General features: G+C 33.4%; 1 protein-coding gene and 1 long non-coding RNA gene across 4 annotated transcripts in view; one reads left to right on the top strand and one right to left on the bottom strand.

The window, feature by feature from the left end:
- The window catches only part of LOC141452291 (cuticlin-3), a 78,379-nt gene that overhangs the window by 19,173 nt on the left and 39,670 nt on the right, over positions 1 to 19,536 (top strand). The window contains exon 2 of the mRNA XM_074124266.1: positions 7,238 to 7,280. Coding sequence (XP_073980367.1) covers positions 7,238 to 7,280 — 43 coding nt within the window. The remainder of the gene's footprint in view (positions 1 to 7,237; positions 7,281 to 19,536) is intronic.
- On the bottom strand, positions 14 to 19,277 carry LOC141452292 (uncharacterized). 3 transcript variants are annotated; one of them, XR_012457316.1, is made up of 4 exons: positions 19,168 to 19,277; positions 15,538 to 15,672; positions 7,214 to 7,413; positions 14 to 1,883 (listed from the first exon to the last, which is right to left on the bottom strand). It is a non-coding gene; the product is annotated as an uncharacterized lncRNA (long non-coding RNA). The 3 variants fall into 3 exon arrangements; XR_012457315.1 differs by lacking the exon at positions 14 to 1,883 and adding an exon at positions 2,193 to 2,639; XR_012457317.1 differs by lacking the exon at positions 7,214 to 7,413 and having other exon boundaries at positions 16 to 1,883.

Raw genomic sequence — 19,536 nt, 5'->3', positions numbered from 1 at the left:
AGTCGTCATTTCTCAACTAATCATTTTCAAAAAACGTTACTGAAATTGAGAACATTGTCTTAGTTTGATAAAAAAATATTGCATTTTTTCCTCTTACATTCTATTTCAAGTACAAGATTGTACAAACATGGTGTAGTGCTACAGTATACTTCTTAACTGGAAATAGAACACAAAAACCACAATCAATGCAAGATATTCTGTTTAGTTTGGCCAGAAATATTGCATTTTTCTTTCCAATATTCTATTTCAAAGCCAGTACCCATAGTGTATAGATGGTCGTACTTATTTGGAAATAGAAGTTAAAAAACTACTCTAAATGTGACAATATTCTCTTAGATTGCATTTTTCCCTCTGACATTCTACTTTAAAGAAAGAACCAAAAGTTTTACAAACACCCTCTTGTTCATTAACACGAACATACACATGAAGGGACCATTTACTAATTAACTTTTTTCCCTTTCAGCCTCAGGGCACCACTTTCCTTATCAGTTGTATTAACGGAAAGCAAACAAAAAAAAATCTATAAAGAACGTTTCCTTAAGCTAAGTTACATGAATAGGCGCAAAAGTTAAAAATTAACGTCATATTTCCAATATCCAAATACGAAACTTTATTGGTATAGATACAGTAATCACCTACTTTCAGAGCTGCAAAAAAAGAGTTACTTTAAGACAGCCTGTACCAGCGCAAATTCAATTACTCAATTTCCTTTTAAATATAAATATTCCTATCTAAATAGTAATAATAACAATGGTATAGTTACAATAACTACACAATGGAACAGGCCAGGACTAATTTGTTTAATAACCCTGACTGAATTCATAAATAAAATATATTAAGAAGAAAATTAATATAAATATGGTCCATACAGCCTGTCATTCTTTCTAGATCTTATAATAACGTTGCCTTATCTTTTACTTTCTTTTCTTTTATAATATCTTACAATCAGTGTGCAGTATTCATGTCATAATAATCATCCCGATATTACTTAGATACAGTGATTAATCGGCTTTTATCCAATGTTTCGATTTGTTTAGAATTTATATCAACCTGATTTGATCTTTGATTTTTTATCAAGGCAGTAATATACTAATTCTTATCATATTATAATTTGTTTTATTATATTAAATAAAATTCAAGCCGAGACTGGGAATCGAACCCAGTACCACATCTTAGCGGTGTCGTTAACCACTAACCATTGTGGCACCCAGAATAAAAACAGAAACAATACACACAAAATTTAAACATATGAAAAATAGTACAGTTTTTTATACAGAGCAAATAAATATAATACAAACGTTAACGGATCATACGTTAATTAAAAACAGCTGACCAAAAGAATTTCTCAAGCGTGACAAGTGCTCTGGCGCATCACACTGACCTACCAAACGAAGAATATATTGTAAATTATAACCTATATCTTTTCTTTATGCACTTGTAATTTATTCCGTTCTTTTGTGTTATCTTCAAGGATTTATTTGTAGTTTTTGGTTTGATTATTGGTTTTTTGTGAAATGCTTTTTACAGAGGTCTAGACTAGATAACAATGGGATCCTCGGAGAATTCGGGAATTCAAGACGGGATAATTAAGATATTTTTGGTCTTCAACTGATTGTAAAGGACAGCTTAAAAGATCGAGCTAAGTGTGTTGTTAGAAATCAGAATTAGAGCTCCGGACAAGATATGTTGATCCTCAGTGCATTGTTTGCTCAAGACACCATCCTTCTATACATTTTCCTTTGGTCATTCTATGGCCACCCGGGTTAGAATTACACCTTACAAGTCCTGGCGTAGACAAACAAACCTAATTTTTATGGTTTTTCTGAACATTCTTGTAATATCCATTGATCTAGTCGACGAGTGTAGATTATGTTTGTGCCACCCTAAAAACAAAATAAACTAGTTTATAGTATTCAAGAAAAATCATAAAGTATTTTTGGGCCTTTAAAACCATTTTGAGTTAATTATCTATTGAATAATGTCACTCTGTCACCTACATGAAGGAAACTTTTTACTTTAAAGTGACTCGTGTGCAATATTTTTAACCTCGCGAACCCCATATTATACAAATTCATGTGTGATGATTCTAGTTCTTGCATGAATATCTCCCGGATTCCTTGGCTGAGTGCTTGGTGTTAGCTTAGCCTAAGTCAATTTCAAGGGATATTTCGGCCTCTTCAATCTTATCGTCCCACTGTCTATACTTGGTGATTTAAGGAGCACTCTTTTGTGAAGGACTCACAACAGCTTCATAGCGAAGTTTATCTGACCTAGGAGAAAACATCAATTCATTGTGTTGCTGAATGTTAGAGCTGTGAGGAGTAGATTAGGTTCAGAATCTTCGCTTGGTAATCGGTATGAATGAGCTTAAGCAGTTTTTCCATAACAGGATTGGTTCTTTGACAGGTCAGTTTAGCTTAGTTTGACCTTTGATCGGATTGCTGAGATCTTAGGTGGTTCAAATCAATAATCTACTGCAAGGTTTTTTTCTTTCTATAAATAGGTAGCTCTGTAGAGGCTTTGGATTGCCTAGGCTTAGTCAGAACCTCCCTACAATTCCCTGTAATAATAGTAACAGTAATCTTCGTCATTAATAATGTTACTTTACGTTAACTTCCACGTGCATTCTCAAACAGCATCTGTTAAAAAAAAATAGTAATGATGAGTGATTAGAATAGGACAATGGAAGGACGTGAGACTTGGGAACATTAATTGAGCAATAAAATAACTCGGAAAGTTTACATCAACAAATACTTCTTCAACCAATTAACCTAATCCATCCTAAAGTTGCATCGTTTAAGCGGAAATCTTGAAGTTTGTTAGCATATAAACTCCCTAATTTTGAGTCAAAAAAATTTCTTAACACTTTCTTAGAGGGAAAACGTTCCCATTGAAGGTTCTCTACTTTTAAAATAGAAATTCTGTAAAAGTGATTATTTTTCCAGAACTCTTAAAGAGTTACCCCCAGACCAAGAACAACGAAGTCCAGCTGGTCTATTTTTGACGATAAATTTAGCGAAACTGCACTCATCTATTTCATGCATCAGCACACAACAGCTGAGCCGCGGCGGTATCTTTTAAAAGGAAATAGTTGGTTTGCACGATCTGTTTGAACCGTATTGTGGAAATGATTGTGCGCTCAATTATTGCGGGAATTTATTTAAGAGGGAATATTGAACGGACTACATGTAATTCACAAATTAGTGATTTGTTTTTAATTTTCTAATTACAATTAATGAAAGAACGCAGTTTAGAAGAACCTGTGCTTTACGATGAATGATTCATCATTAAATAAAAATATAACTTCCAAATAGGGAGGATATTTAGCAATCTCCATTCAAATAATTTAACTAATCAATAAATTTTTATACACAGACAATAGATTATTTTAAACGCAGGGAGGTGGAAATATTGGTAAATGAAACTTGCATGAAATAATTGAATAGTTAGTTGTTAGCGCAATGATTATTGTGGTGAGAATTAAAGTAATTAATTGCATCTATATTTCAATTAAATAGTATTATGTAAAAACCAAGTGGATAATGATCGCAATGATCACAAAAAATTCTTCTAAGAACTAACTGCAAGTGTGTAATGCAGCATGTTTATTTATGTTCTCTTTCCTCTGGTAAAAAGATGCATTGCGTTTTTGCAAAATAAATGGTTCCGAACTATTAAAGATTTAATCCTGGCTTTAAAATGCATTTATTGAGATATTCCTTGTACGTGATTAGTCAGTTGATACATTTACATTTCGGCCTGCAAAAATATAAAACGGCTACTCAGTGGAGTTTTTCCTTATTCTGCGATTTCTTGAAAACGGGTCCGACGATTTTTCTCTCCTCCTCTACTCCATAGATTCTCTCTCTCTCTCTCTCTCTCTCTCTCTCTCTCCTCGAAAGGGAAATTGGAAGATTGAAGATTTACGAATTTACAAAGCGATAGCTTAAATAAAATAGTAAAACCCTTCAGATACACACACTTTTGGGCTTTCTTCAGAATTTCAGAAATCATTCAGTTCCCATGTACATATATCATATAAATGATAATCTTTTGTTTGTTTTGGAAACTTAAAAGAAAAGTGAGACGTCCTAGAATTACTCGAATTTATAAGATTTCATGGACTAAATTTTTAAAAAAAAGCAGAACCAATGACATAATTTCACATTTCCTATTTTATTAATCCTCAGAATTTTCACATCATGAATTTCCAATAATAAACATCTAAATAATATCACCTTTTTCGTTGACTGATTTTCTTCAAAATCGGAATTTCAGCGAAAGGAACTATTTTATTTTATTTAGAAATACTACACTTTCTTTTGAGGAATTTTGAACGCTAACTTGAAGTCGGAGTCAAGGCAATATCCAAACGTAATACAAATTTGACCCGCCTGCGATAGTTAATTTCTGTGCTATTCTTGTCCACACAGTCATACTGTTGGAGAGGAGAAAACTTTTACCCGGCTCCGGTGACATCAAGAGAGGTACTCTTTTGTAAATAAGACTTCATCTCATTATTAGTTCTGATCAGTTCTTAAAGAGAGTAAAAATACATTCGAACGTCATGAAGATTAAAACAAAAAAAAAACAAACCAACAAAAACAAATGTCCTAGACAGTAACTTCAAATCGTATTCCACACATGCAAGCTGGAATTTGAGCAGTAGAAACAGTTTTGGTTGGGAATAGAGGAGATGCAAGAGAGCATAAAGATAGAACAATATTCCCGTTAGTGAATGACGCCACTTCCGACACTAACTTTTAAGACAAGATTTCCTTCATAACCAATGTCAACTATACTTGTTTTCATGTTACTTTATACATGTATACATAATAATATGGCGTAAACAAAGAAAAGAAAAACGAATCACGTATCTTACTCAAACTAACTGGGAGTATTGTCCTCCTTACATGCACACGCACATAATATATGTATGAGTATATAGTTGATTATCCTTGACACAGAGTAACTTATATGGGAAGGTCATTCATGAATGTTTTTTTTGTTAACGTCCATATGTGCGCTTGTGAGAGTTCCGAGTCTTTCATTCATAGATAAGTTTTGTTAAGGATACAGAGAACATCACCAAATAATCACCACGCAATTATGAACAATTTTTTTTTATATATATAATAATTTATATCTAAAGTGGAAAAATGTGCCTTTTAACATTGAATAAAAATCGATGTAACATAAATCGATGTAAATTCGAGAAAATCGTGTCTAATGATTCTTCAGGAGGCAGCAGATTTCATTATCAGTCTTTCATTACAACCTTCTTGAAGTCGCCACTTACTCTGAATTAGTTTAACCATTCAAAAGTAGGAGAAGTTACTGCGATCGTCAGGATTTCGATTTTGAGCTTTAAAAGGTATCCTTAGTTTGATAAAAAGTGATTCTTAAGAACTGGTCTGAGTGTTTATTTAAATGGCTTCCAGTTTATAATTTTCTCTCACTATTGGTAATAAATAGATATTAAAGTGAAATTTCCGAAAAATGTTTACTTATATGAGTGTTAGCAGAACGTGCCAAGACGAAAATTCGCATATATCAAACGTAGTATTCTCTTTTGCCATAATCACTAAATCACTTCAAGTATTAAGTCACCTCAAGAAGTACGGTTTCCGTATACGTCGAGTGAAAGTGCAATTTAATTTTTAATCTTAAACAGTTATCCAATGTTTTCTTATTGTTCGTAAACGGCTGCAATAATCTTTAATGTCTATCCATATCTAACCTAAATGCGTAACACTTTTATTTTAAAAACTTTTCCCAGATTTATCGAGGGGTTCAAAGAAAAGCTTCAAGTAAGAAATTTTTAACGATTATTTAAGGATAGTTGAGAATGCTTGGAGGTCTTGGCAAGAACTGGGATACAACAAAACAAGGATTTTCTCTTGTGGGTGCCTAGCCTGGAAATAGTGTTTAACCTTAAGGAAACAGTTCACACCAAGTTACGCAAATGGTGGGTTGGATAAACGTAGTATTCTGTATAAAGCAGCACATTATTAGCTGCTTGTTTAAATCCTTTACGGCACTAACATTAGTCTAGAAGAGCCATCGACTAACCACTAACTAGATTATCTCAGGTAGAAGAGAAAAAACATTAAATCATTGGATCACTTTGAAGTGCTTGTATGACTTAGATTTCAACTATTCAATATCGCACGCCTTCATATTTTGCCCAGGTGCTCCTCACCTCCTCCTCATAATACTGGGTCCACAGTAGAGACCTCTGGGTCGCAGTACTGCAGGCTTTCTAATCTAAGTACTACTCTAATGCAACGTTATTAGTATCTAATTTTTCGTATAATTTATGAATTTTAAGGTCGCAGAAGAGAATCTAACATTGAATTAATATCTAATTAATTCTCGTTCACCTAACATACTCTTCACACTCGTACGTTTATACGAACTTAAGTAAAAAAGCACTACTTTACTCAATTGTCAAACAATAAGCTGGGTATCATTGTAAAAGACAGTTTAAGAAAGAAGCAAAATCTATTAAATATTTTTTTGAAATGTTGATTTAAAAATACAAAAAGTATATTCACTTGTGAAATTGTTTTAGCACGTTTTCTACATAAGATTAAGGGTATTTACAGTTAAGAGTAAGAGAGCCTGACGTCACGTCCCGTCAATTTATTCTTTTATAATGTTTCTTTTTGTTTGCAATTCATACAAGTTTGGTCGCGCCGCTTCTTTTTGTACTACTCTTGGTTCGTATTTTCTCTTATTATCGCCTTGTAAGAAAAGAAGCATTGCAAATGTCAAATTTCGGAAATTACGTTTTCAAAACGTAAAATCACGTTTTGAGGCCCCCCATAGAAAGGGGGAAAAAAATCTGGTTAGCGACTTTACTTTCTTTTATGTTTCGTGTTGACACATTTTTTAAAGGTTTAGTGGGTCGCAAAAACCTATAAAACATGCAAGTTTATTGTATCCCTGATCGGGTTTGGACTTTAATCTACCCCTGGTAATGAATGAAAGCACAAAACCGGTCAGACATGCAATAAAAATGCTTACTATGATGATATTATCGATAAGCGATATTATCCAGTAATCTATCTGGAAGCAAGTATAAATCTAGTGACCAAAATTATAGCACCCATTGATTCTTATAAAAATGTTTAGTAAAATTCAATTTTAAGAAGAATTCGCGTGACTAGAATTAAAATTATAAGTAATTATTTTGTAAAATTTAGCTTACAACAATTTTCTTAATATTTTCCAGGTGCCCTATTAGGATAATTCTATGGTCGGCCATCCTGCTAAAGGTAAGTGAACTTATCGAAGTTTATATTTTGGTGAGAACCATCTTTCATTATCCCTTGTCGGTGCAGAGTAGTTTCCTAATTTCCTCAGACTTTTATTTTTCCGCTATTACTTCTACTGCAGTACAGCAGGAGCCTGTTAAAAGAAAAACAGGTAAGATAAAAAAGAGAGCAAAAGCACCGCGGCACATTACCGCATTTTGAGCAGTTGTCACCACCGGCGCTAATATCTACTGTATGGGACACCTAGCCAAAGTGAACTAATGATGAGCGTTACCATATTATACTTATACATGATGGGCTTCACTTCTTCTTTTTACACACTCCATGAACCATCTATTTTGTCGGCAGAGTATTTACCTTTTTATATTTCGCATACATTGTCAAGAGTGTTTGGAGTGGTAATAGGAAGGGGGCCGTATAATGTCTTCTTTAAAATAATCTTCGCCATTAAACAAGTGTTTCTTCCCAAACTTTTCGTTTCAACGACCTTTTTGATGATTGTTATAAACATTCGGAAATCCCTTCTTAGTGAAAGTGTTGACAATAACAATGTAGTTCTTTTCGGTCATCATCTTCCAAGGACACTCTTTATGAAAGACACGAGGCATTAAATTGCTGTTTTATTCTTTCAAAAGAGAATTTGATGTAAGTACATTCACACCACTTGCTCTTAGTTGGTAGGTTAAAATATTAGAGTAGAATCATCAGAGTAGATTTCTGAATAATTGTTTCAATGTTTCAACAATACCAAATCTTGATTAATTATGCAAGTGATCATTTATGAGCGTCCCATATTAAATTGCAGGAGGCTAAATGTTTAGTTGATCTATTTCAGAAGATAAATTCAGAACTTATATCCATTCTCCAAAAGCCCTTTAAGCCACCAATATAATACGTAAAAGTGATTTTGTATACTTAAAGCAACATGCAAAATTTAATCATAATTATTAGAGCTTTTGCCTTAAAAATTTGAAACAATTATTCAAAAAACTACTCTGATAATTCACGCTTGCAGTTAACAGATTTCGTTCAGAACCATAATGTCAGAAACGACATCAAAACCAAGGTGTACCATGTTTGTGACTTCTGTGACTTTTTTTTGTAATACACTGTAAATAACATACTTAAAAACACACTCCACATACACTCCGTTCCCCCTTAAAAAACGTCTTTTTTACAACGCAATTTTGAAAATCAAAGACTATCGCATTTTTTAAGTTAATATTCTGTATTCTACGTTCTATAGTCTGTTCTAAAGACACCATATAATTCATTCATCCTAATCAATACTTTTACACAATCTAAAATATGTATGTATGTAATTATTGACTTGATTACTACCTACATCTTAATGTTCGGAAGTTTGGGCTCTTGTGTTCCCGCAACTAACGAAATATAGCTTATATCTCATGTTCGACTTTGTTTTCACTTACGGATATCAACAATTTGTGACCTTTGGTATGAAAATATTTTGTTGCTCCAGATTCATCATTCATTCTGGAATAATATATCGGAAAGGTAACAACTCTCAATCCAGGCTAACCCAATCCTCTCCAGAAGGTATCCTTATGCTGGAAATGGTCAAAATCAATATTTCTGTCGAACTATCTGAAGGAAGACCTTTGAAAGAGGTTTAATAATATCTCTTAAATAGAGATAAATGCCCCTATCGTATAGCTTGAGATTTCTATATCACCTTCACCGCCAGAACAACCACTACGTAACTAGGTTTTCTAAACTTGATAAAACACTAACTATCATTGTAAACGCTCTGGAACTTCACAAATAATAGGATTAACTAGTTGGGACACAAACATTAATGTTAGACGAAAACTGTTAAACATGAATTCGATGACGGAATCAATGAAGATCGATGAGAATCCTGTCAGAATAACGTTGCTCACTTAACTTGCTTTGACGGACAACGTCAAAGATTCCACGATGCAGAACCATCTTAATTCTTATCACCTAAAATTTATTTACTCTTCACCATCTGTATTTAAGTTATGGACAACATTTGAAGGACTAACATCCTTCTCAGAATAATAATATAATTAATCATTCTTGCTAATCAATTCCATATATTATTATACGATAAATTTTACAAAAAGGAAATGGGTAGCATTTAAAAAATTGTTTATATTAATTAAATCGTTTAAGAAAGCGAAAGGAAATCAACAAATTATAATTGATCGTTGATTTGAAGACAGTCCACAGATTTCATGGACAGCTCAGTATCTTTGAAGATAAATCAGAAGATAATTTAGCAAGGGCATCACTACAAATTAAGATACCGCATTCAATTAACACATATTAAACAATAATTAATTATAAAGAAAACAAACTCTAAAAAGAATAAAGCATTTTAGTGGAGTCTCACTTGAGAGGAAAGTGGCCTTCCCCTTGATCCCCTGAATCATCCTGATGATAATGTTTTGGACAAAAAAAAAAGAATAGAGCTAAAAGTAACTTCGTATTGTTTCCGATTGGCTGATTATGACCAAAACCAAATAGTCGAGTGCGATCGTGCCCATTTTCTATTTTGAATTTTCATCAGTAATAGACGTTTTCAAGTCCCCTGAGATGGATTTTACAAATGCGTGTGGTCAGTGTAAAAAATAAAAGGAAAAGCGCGGAAAGTTCATATATTTCGATTTTGGTCGAATTAAAAATGCTACACATTAGTTTTCAAATTTATCACTTTAAAAAAGATATATATTTTTGTGAAAGTGGCCGCTACAATTTTCCTTAACCTAGGTATGTGTGTGTGTACTTTTAGGTGAAACATTTTCCCAGATAAAGTCGAAAGAGGGCATTTTAAGGGAGAAAGAGATAAATAGGTTTTCCCTTGAAGTACCATTTTAGTCTAGTTAAATATGTTATATAAAGGCTAACTCCTGCAGACGGCTATAAGCCATGCAATTTCCAAATTTTGTATTTTGTATTATTATTTGTTTATTTTAAAAATAAAGGATTAATTAAATATGTTACTAATACTCCGATTTTGAAGAAAAGTCCACTATACTGTTTTCTCCAAACTATGGTGGACTTACAAGACATATGTTTATATAGATGCATAACATATAAATGAATAACTTTTGCAAGTACATGGCATTCTGAGGAGGGGCTAAAGTGAGGACCTCGAGCTTTTTTAGTAAGAGGAAACCATATGAGAGAGTTCACGACTTAGTTTCTTTGACTTTTCTTTATAGAAGTACTTGGCACTTCCTCATTACGGGGTTGAAAATAAGAACCTTGTCGACTGTATAGGGCGAGAAATATTGGAATCACAATACAACTCTAGGTGCGCTTGTGCGTGAGTATAAATGCAATCCCACCAGACTGGCTAGCCGTGACAGATTGGTCGTACGTCGGCCCCAGAAGAAGTTACGGCCTAACACTTGGCTTGAACACTTCCTAGAGTTCTAATTCTCCCAGGTATATAGATCTACTCACTATCCGATATGGACATCAACCGGCCAACACAATGTATTCCCAGCCTTCCTATACATTGGAAGTTCCAATATGGGCGGCCACTGTTTGTCTTTCCTCAGTCACGGCTCTCAATAACATTTTGACATATTCATTGTATGGAGGATGCACTCAGCTAAAAGCAACATACACAGACTCCCCTTTCATTGGCCAATACTCTTATTCTCATCTTCTAGTTACTTGATCGTGGTCGTTCTAGTACGTGGTTCTTTACTAAAAACCATTTCACAATAAATAAAAGTATACACAGTTGGCTTAGCCGACCAGCTGATACATAGTTCTTTACTTGGAAACATGCATGTGTTTCTCTGGTCACATGGTCCATAAAGCTTACAACGGATATTCAAATTTATACTCTCTTTCAGTCGTCTAGTTATTCAGCATTTCTTGATCCAACGAATTGCATCTAAAGTTCTGTTTAGATAGCAAAAAAGGTGGAGTTGAGATATGAACCTGGGACCAAGTACTATGGGACAACATAACCAAATTGATAAATGAGAGTCAATGAGAAATAATTCAGTGAAGTGGCATTTTCAGCTGGTTGATTTCATCGCATCCCAAAAGCACTACGATTTTTTTGTTTTCAGTTTCAGTCTATCAGATTTACAGAACAACTTTTTTCGTTTTAGGGAGGCTCAAAACGTAAATTTTCGTTGCAATCTCAAGATAGAAATTTGCAAGAATGCTACATTTCTTGCTAGGTCGTGTAAGAAGGAAGTAAAGATTAAAAAATTATAATTTTTTTTAATAGAACTGAAATAATTGAAGTTGACTTAAACGAGCGCAGCGCTGGTTGCATACGAACTTTTGTTTTCTTTCGCTGACGTAGCGCACTTCCCTAGGTCGTTAATGAAACTAATTTAGAAAAAAAAAGATGGAAATAAAAAACAAAATCTTTATTAAAAGGTAATTAATTTTTTATTTTTCAGTTATTAAAGTGTAATAGTGCAAATAAAGAATAATTTGTGCCACCCATGTTTACCAAACTAATGAGAAAACAGTTTTTTGTTCGTTTTTTTTGTTTAACTAACAAAAAAGCTAAAGCTGTAATGAATTTCACTCTTTGCAAGCTTTCAACAAAGCTTTTTTTTAAAAGTAAATTACGGGCAATTTATATTCATGGTATTTTACTAATCAAGTTCATCAACTAACCGATAGACAGTTTGATCCACAATAATAATTGCACTTGCAGATTTTTTTTGGTTCTTCTTAATCTGATTTTTCCACTTAAAATAATAAATGCCGTGCTTAAAGATAGGTTAACCTACAATTTGTTTTTTAAAAAATTCTCTTGGGCAATTGTGATTTAAAAAAAAAATGTATATTGAACTTCTACAACTCAGTTAATAATCGTAATTCACTGATAAGAAGATCAATCTTCTGCGAGAAAATATTAAGTAATAAATGATATTTCTTTGGATGATTACTTTAGTCTTCAAGAGGTATAATCGCACTTCCGGTAAATATATTTACGTTAAAAAAAAAGAAGAAAGTTATGCCAGAACCGATGACGAGTATCATAAAAGGTACATAAGTTTAGCTACCTATGTTCTTCCAGTTTTTGTGGTGCTCTGTCTACACAATCTCTATCCACGAACACTTTACAAACTTATGTACGAGTCGTATGTTTGTCAAGGGCTTCAAAACTAAATTGTATTTCCTGTTATTAAAAACATCATTCGTTATTAATGTTTGTTCCTTCGAAAAAAATTAAAAGAAACTGAAAATATATTTGTGAAATCTTTGTAGTTTCTAAAAACTTCTAGAGAAATCTTTGAATGGATGCTGGACAAGCAGCATCCATTCTTGTATTATTAGTCCAGGACCCCTGGCTCAGGTAAAACCAACGTCACCAAACGACCATCTTCTAAATAATAACTTTGGGGATAACACTGAATAATAATTCCAGTTATCAAACGAGGTGAAAGATTAAACTCAAAACTGGGCCCGACCAGAACCAAGAAAGATCTTAAAAATGCGGTGACTGACCTTAGAGGAGATGCGGAAACACCTCCACAGAATAGGGGTACTTAAATTAGTGCCCTTGTCCAGGAAGAGGAATCCTTAAAACGGTCTTTCACTTCTTGTTTGATTTCGTAGTAAACGCCACTTTGAGGTGTGATATCTTTGGCATTCTTAGACTAGAGGAGCTCATATCACAAAAAGAACTATTGGGAAAAGATTCCAATTGGAATCATTTATCTGTTAATTGGGGAGACTTCAGTAAGGATTAGCCTTTTTTGAAAGCAGTTTCTGGCTTTGAATCCCATACTTCTGATTCTCAAAATTTAAGCCTAGTGTTTGCTAATCTGAATTCAGGAATTTTGCAATTCCTAACTCCCTTAGGCCCCTTACTTCGGCCTTAACACCAACAGCCTAGCTCAACCTTGATCTACCGATTCTTCTATTAAGATGGAGCATCCTTTTAAAACCTTCCGAGAAAATTACTGGTGTACATCATACTATCGGCCCTATGAGTATCGTGAGTATCTGTGAATAACTTGTAAGCTGGAGTCAGGAAATCAGAAGAGCTATAGGCAGGATTTACCTTTTGAAGTAGGACGGACATAAATGACCTGCATTTGATTGAGGTGCACTACAAGAAAGGTAGTACTGGCAGAGACTCCTCCTACGCATATTCCATAAAGATGGGGTCGTTCAATGGTCACCTCGACCTCTAGATTTGAACTCCAAGGAATTCTGTTTTCTGCGGTTATGTGAAATTCATAGTTTTTAAAAGTCAGCCACAAAATAAAAGGCAGTTAGTTCACAGAACAAGTGTCAACTGTTACGCCAAGAGTATTGGACCGTGTCACTTTAGTATACAGTTGATCTGTGCCTAACTGACGAAGGAGGCCATTTTGAACATCTGCTCTATATTGAGAATTTCATTTATAAAAGTAAAAAATAAATCAGTTTTTCTTACACATTCCTTAATTTGTTTCTTTTTTGTTATTAAATTTTTGGGACTTTTTAAAGGATAATTTCTAGAACCTTTAAGATATTTAATTTAAAAAAAACATTATTATGCAAATCAAAAAATCTAAAGTGAACAATCGCACAACTTCCACTTCTGATTGACAAATTTTTAGGCTTAAAATGCAGTGAAATAGAACACCATTGATTTTTCTGAAATAGATCAACTAAACATTTAGCCTCCTGCAATTTAATATGGGACGCTCATAAATGATACTTGCATAATTAATCACGATTTTTCTTTTTCTTTTATTTTTTTTATAAAAAACTACTCGTTTTGAGTAAGTGCTTCGAGATGAAGACTCAAAAGGAAACAATTAGAATGCTTCCTCTTACGATAAGAGACAAGATAAAAGTGAAGAGGCAAGAATACAGATAATAACAAAATCTTAATAATTATTTAATTTTATGTAAAAAAGTAATGATGAATGTCAGGCTAATATTTTGACACAAACTGATTAATTTGTTATAAAATACTGCAGTTGAATTCACATGTAACACAAAAATAATTTCTAGATAAAAGAGTTTAGTAACACTTGCAGATGAGTATGTAAAAATTATATCTCTGATAATATAATTATATAAATCATATCCGGTACAGAATTGATCTACCAGATTCTGGTTATTATTAGCATAATGGTTCAAATTATTATCAGAGGGGAATGACCATGAAATTTAATATCTTTCATTTGGTTCTGGGATGATGAAATTATTTAACAGTGACTAATATGCCGATTGGACTGTTAAAAACAAAAGATCTGTTATGATTCATTCATTTTTGTGGACAAGTTTTGTTGGCGTTAATATTTTTTAAATGGCTAAACCTGTACATTGAAATGAAGTGAAGTGACAAGCTCAAACTTATATCCAAAAAAACCAGTGATTCCAATCATGTAATTGATATGTTTTAGTACTACAAACATAACCTTGGTTTGGCTCTACTTCCTCAAGGAACGAGGTAGGAAGACTGAATTGGCTCTGATGAGCGAAGAATGACTAAACGTTTATTCCTTAAAGTCGAATTTTTTAAAAGTGGAAGTTTGAATCTCCTTATAAAGAGACGTGTTTCCTATTTGAGGGGAAATCTGGTTCGCCTGGAACTGGAGGGAGGAAATTAGTACAGATGTAGCCAAAAAGAATCTTCGGAACATGTACTTCTGCGTTGCATGCCATCATTAGAAGGAGGAAATTGAAAATTCTGCTGAAGGTGCGTTTGCAAGGATGGTGACTGCTGGAAAGGAAGATGAAGATTGGTTGTATGATAATGAGTTAAGCCCTTGATGGAGGCTCACCATACCAGACAGTTCATTCGATGTGTGATTGCTGTAAATCGGCGGATTGTGAGCGAAAGCTCGTGGTCAGCCGCTATGTAATGTGGCAGCTGGGTAGCTAAAATGGTATATAACCCTCTGGGGCTTTCTTGAAGGCCGACGATGAAGTTCAAACTTGTGGCGGCTAGGATTCACTGACCCATTGTTTAGTGAAGCGCTCGATATTCGATGGCTTTAGAAGAGATTTAATTTCCGTATATTTACGAGTACAGTCGAATCCGGATAGGACTGAAGTATTTTGCAATTTATTTACATTGACGACCACTCCTCAAATTAATACTATTTTCAGTTTTATTTTTGGAAAACAAAAAGATAAAAAATAATAATAACACGTTTTGCTTCTTTTAAGAGAAAAGCATTTTCCTCGAACCGCTCAAAACGAACAAAAACCTGGAGAAAAGTTTCAAGTAAAAGTGGTAGAAAATTTTAAATAATCTTTAAACCAAATTGTTACTTACTGATCCACCTGTTTGACGTATTTCTTTTAACGCCCTCCAGTTCAAAACTTATTTCAATATTTTATCAGTACATATCTCACAGGATGTTCATCGTTACTCCTGTTCCCCAACCTAACACAATAATTTAGCGTGGACCTAGGCAGACAAAGAAATCTATTATAATATTCCAGTTGGATTGGTTCGAGGCGCTCGGTATACCTTGAGGACCAGCAATGCAAGAGAATATAATCTTAACAATGGAAGAATATAATAGTTTTTTATTAGATACACCAGATCATTTCCTTTTTTATTCAGATTCCATCACCAGCTAAGAAAAATTAAGTAGCACTATACAACTCTACAAATATCGTGGGAATTTTGAAATATCTTTATCAAGTTAATATTAAAATTATTAATTAAATTATTTATCTGCTCTTTGGAAACCAAGAAAACTAAATGAAATTGTGTTTTTACTTGTACAGAATTTATCTTGGAACAAAAGCGTTCTTTAATAACTTAGAACTCAAACAGCGAGACATCACAGCTTCCTCAGAAACCCCATAAAATTAATTATAACCTAAGAAAAAGTAAAAAACTAAAACAAACTTTATGTTCAAGTTTAAAAATAAAACTCATTTATGATTTACACTTCATTAAACTAAATAGCATTAATATAAAGAAAATTTATCAACTCATTCGTAAAAATTATTCGATGTTGGAATCGCTTAACTTTGCTGAAATGAAACTTTAGTGGAGGGCTTAACTTTGCTGAAATGAAACTTTAGTGGAGGGCTTAACTTTGCTGAAATGAAACTTTAGTGGAGGGCTTAACTTTGCTGAAATGAAATTTTAGTGGAGGGCTTAACTTTGCTGAAATGAAACTTTAGTGGAGGGCTTAACTTTGCTGAAATGAAACTTTAGTGGAGGGCTTAACTTTGCTGAAATGAAACTTTAGTGGAGGGCTTAACTTCACTTCTCCTTAAGAATATTGCTTAAGTAAGTTTCCTGGAATAAATTAATAGACCTGCAAAAAGAGAGGATTTAAAGATTAGTGCAATCGACAGATCCGCCGGGATCAACCTGCATGTCTTCATATTTTCTCTTCCTAGAAGTTGACCGGAAGGTGGATGGTTAATGTTGTCTGTAATGAGAGAACACTGCGGAAGGTGGCGGTAATCTGGTGAAAAAGATTAATAAATCCGCAAATATGGAAGTACTCTACCAAAAGAAATAGTCGGAAAGAAAAGAGATCTTCTATAAGTGGAAAATCCGCTTCACTGTTTTTGTCCAAAGGTTTGTTGTCGCTATTCCTAAAAGTAAACTGAAGCAAACCTCTCTCTTACAGAACTTTCTGCCATTTTCCGTTTTCATGTCAAACACACTGAGTTATACTGCTTAAAGAAGATCATTTTGTGAAAAAGACTATTTTTTTCATATTTTGAAGACCTCAAAACACGTACTTTAAAATTTAAAAACGATCTAAATACTTCTCCTACTGATGTAAGAGAAAGTAGAAAACTTACGAACTAATGTTAATGAAAAAGATTTCCAAGTTGGATCCTGTTTTCCCGGAAATACAAACTACAATTGAACTTTTAATTCTATTTTAACTATTTCATGGTCTATTCTTCTGGAAATACATAATTTCTTTTTAATTGATTAAACAGAGTAACAATTCTTCCGTAGAAGAATGCCAACAACTGATAGCAGTAATAAGATGGGCTGTTAAGGAGTGTTTATCCTTTTACTATGAAGGAGGGAGGGAACGTGCTCTTGCCAGCTACCGTTCCGCAGGATTACACACTGACAGTGAAGAAGAAGAAGAAGAAGAAGACGGAGTGGAAGATGGAAAAAGAGGAAAACTTGAAGCGCTTTACCTTTAGCTTCTTACATGAGTGGTAGAGGGCGGCAGTGGTCCGTGGGAGTTTAGATCCAGGTGATTGTTTCTAGTTGACCGGCCGGCTGTTTACCAGCTCATGCCGACTTCCAATGATCTCTAGCCAATACCGACACCGACCCATTGGCCATGGTTCATAAATATCACAGGTTCTTCAAAAAGCTAATTCAAGAAGGAGGCTAATTCCTGTACGTAGATTAATTACACAATTGTTATTGATTATTGTACACAAATAATTAATTAAATTTTATCTTTTCAACCCGTGTTAAAATGCTAAGCGCTATAAAAGTCTGGGTTCTCTCGCTCTGATTGTTCCTTCACAAGTCTTCTGCAAGGGGCAGGATTGAAGTGCAACGCCCAAACTGACCGATTAAGAACTAATTATTGGAACGTTCGCCCTGTTCAATAAATTATCCCACTCTGACTCCCAAATTTTCTCATATCGATAGAAATTTGTGGTAGGGATGGGTGTATTGCACATCTTACGCTATTACAGTTCAGGTTCTTCTCAAAAAAAAGACGATGGAGAAATTAAATTGAACCAAAAGAAAATAACGTAGAAAACTAGAGGCATTTTTAAAATTAAACTACACAGTATTTACTAATGCTAGGCTTAAATCTTTACAAAGTGCCTCCATAAAATTATGACTAATAATTATTTTTATGTATATGTAACTATTTCATAATTGTAATCTAAACAACCTTAGATTTAGCGTTAAGCATTTCAGAAAAGCATTAAATAAAATTTTTATTTATTCAACAAAAAATCTTTTCTAACCTAATCACACCTGATGTCCATTTTCTCTCTTCCGGTATGCCGTTATGTCCCCCAAAAAATCAGGACAGCAACAAAAGAAACTTATTAGGTGATTTTGTTTGCAAATGGTAGGAAAATGAGGCCATCAGACGGCAGGTGTCATAGATTTTTTTTTTTTTTTTTTTTTGCCAGACTTCCTTGTGGGATTCAAAGGACATGGTTCATTGGGCACAGTTCGTCTTGGACAACCTCAGCTATATAATGTATACTCTTAAGTTATTTCTAATATTTTATCTAGGCTACTGAAATGTAGAAATCTAAGATGATAAAAAAACTATTGTTTACTGTAGGAAATTGTATTTCTTTCTGAATAGGATTTTCTCTCCGTAATATTTTCTCTTCGAAAATACATTTTTCTTAAAATTGCATAACTTTCGTTTACTCTTAGAAGAGAAAGTATTGCGTAGGATTTTCTCAAAACGGTGACGATGATTTTTTTAAACAAAAAAAAAGATTTACTCCTTTCGTACGTGTAACATAAACAAATGTTTATTTGAAACGTTTACCGAGAAAAGTTAAGGCCACCATTAGATGAGGGATACTATCCCTTAAGGCTGCTAACTAAGTTACGAATAAGGTTCAGTCTCCTTAAAGATGTGTAGTTAGGTAAATAGAATACAAACTTTAAAGTGCCAAATTTTTTAGATTACCACGAAAAAATTAAAGATTACTTCATTCAGCAAAGTTACAAAAGCAAATTTTGGCCTAAAGTTGAAGAGGCAATAATAACAAAGCTTTTAAGACTTTTCATTTTCTATTTAAACAATAATTTAGAGTTTTCTTGCTGACAAACAAACACTCACTCACACTACTAAATAGGAATAACAGAAAATTAAATTTAAAAAAAACAATCTTTTGACTTCATCTTCAGCTTTAAATAAATTATTGTTTCGGCGAATTCTATTAAACAAATATTTTTTTTTCATAAAATTATCACCTGGTATCAAGGAAGGTCCAATAGAAATTAAATTATATCCAGACGATCGTACAGACAGGTGCACACTTATAAATTTATAATAACTTTACATAATGTCATACTTGTCAACAGGTAGTTTGATAAAGGTATAAAAAAAGGCTTTATTATTAAATAATGTTTTATCAGTATTATCTTTATAAAAGCAAATAAAGGAGAAGTTATTATTTCCATTTCCTGTAGCATATTTTTTCACGTATTTTCGTAAAAAAACTTGGATATTATTTTAACTGTTGTACGAAGATTATTCTGTTTAGATGTACTGTTTCTATTTCCGGAATTACACAGTTCTAATTAGGATGTAGAAAATTATACCTTCCTTCTTTCTTTATT

Source organism: Rhodnius prolixus, unplaced genomic scaffold (assembly GCF_049639745.1).
Source record: "Rhodnius prolixus isolate KJV_2025 unplaced genomic scaffold, Rpr scaffold_3, whole genome shotgun sequence".
Lineage (NCBI taxonomy): Eukaryota > Metazoa > Arthropoda > Insecta > Hemiptera > Reduviidae > Rhodnius > Rhodnius prolixus.
The sequence above is the reverse complement of the archived record's forward strand: the minus strand, read 5'-3'. Positions and strand labels throughout refer to the sequence as shown.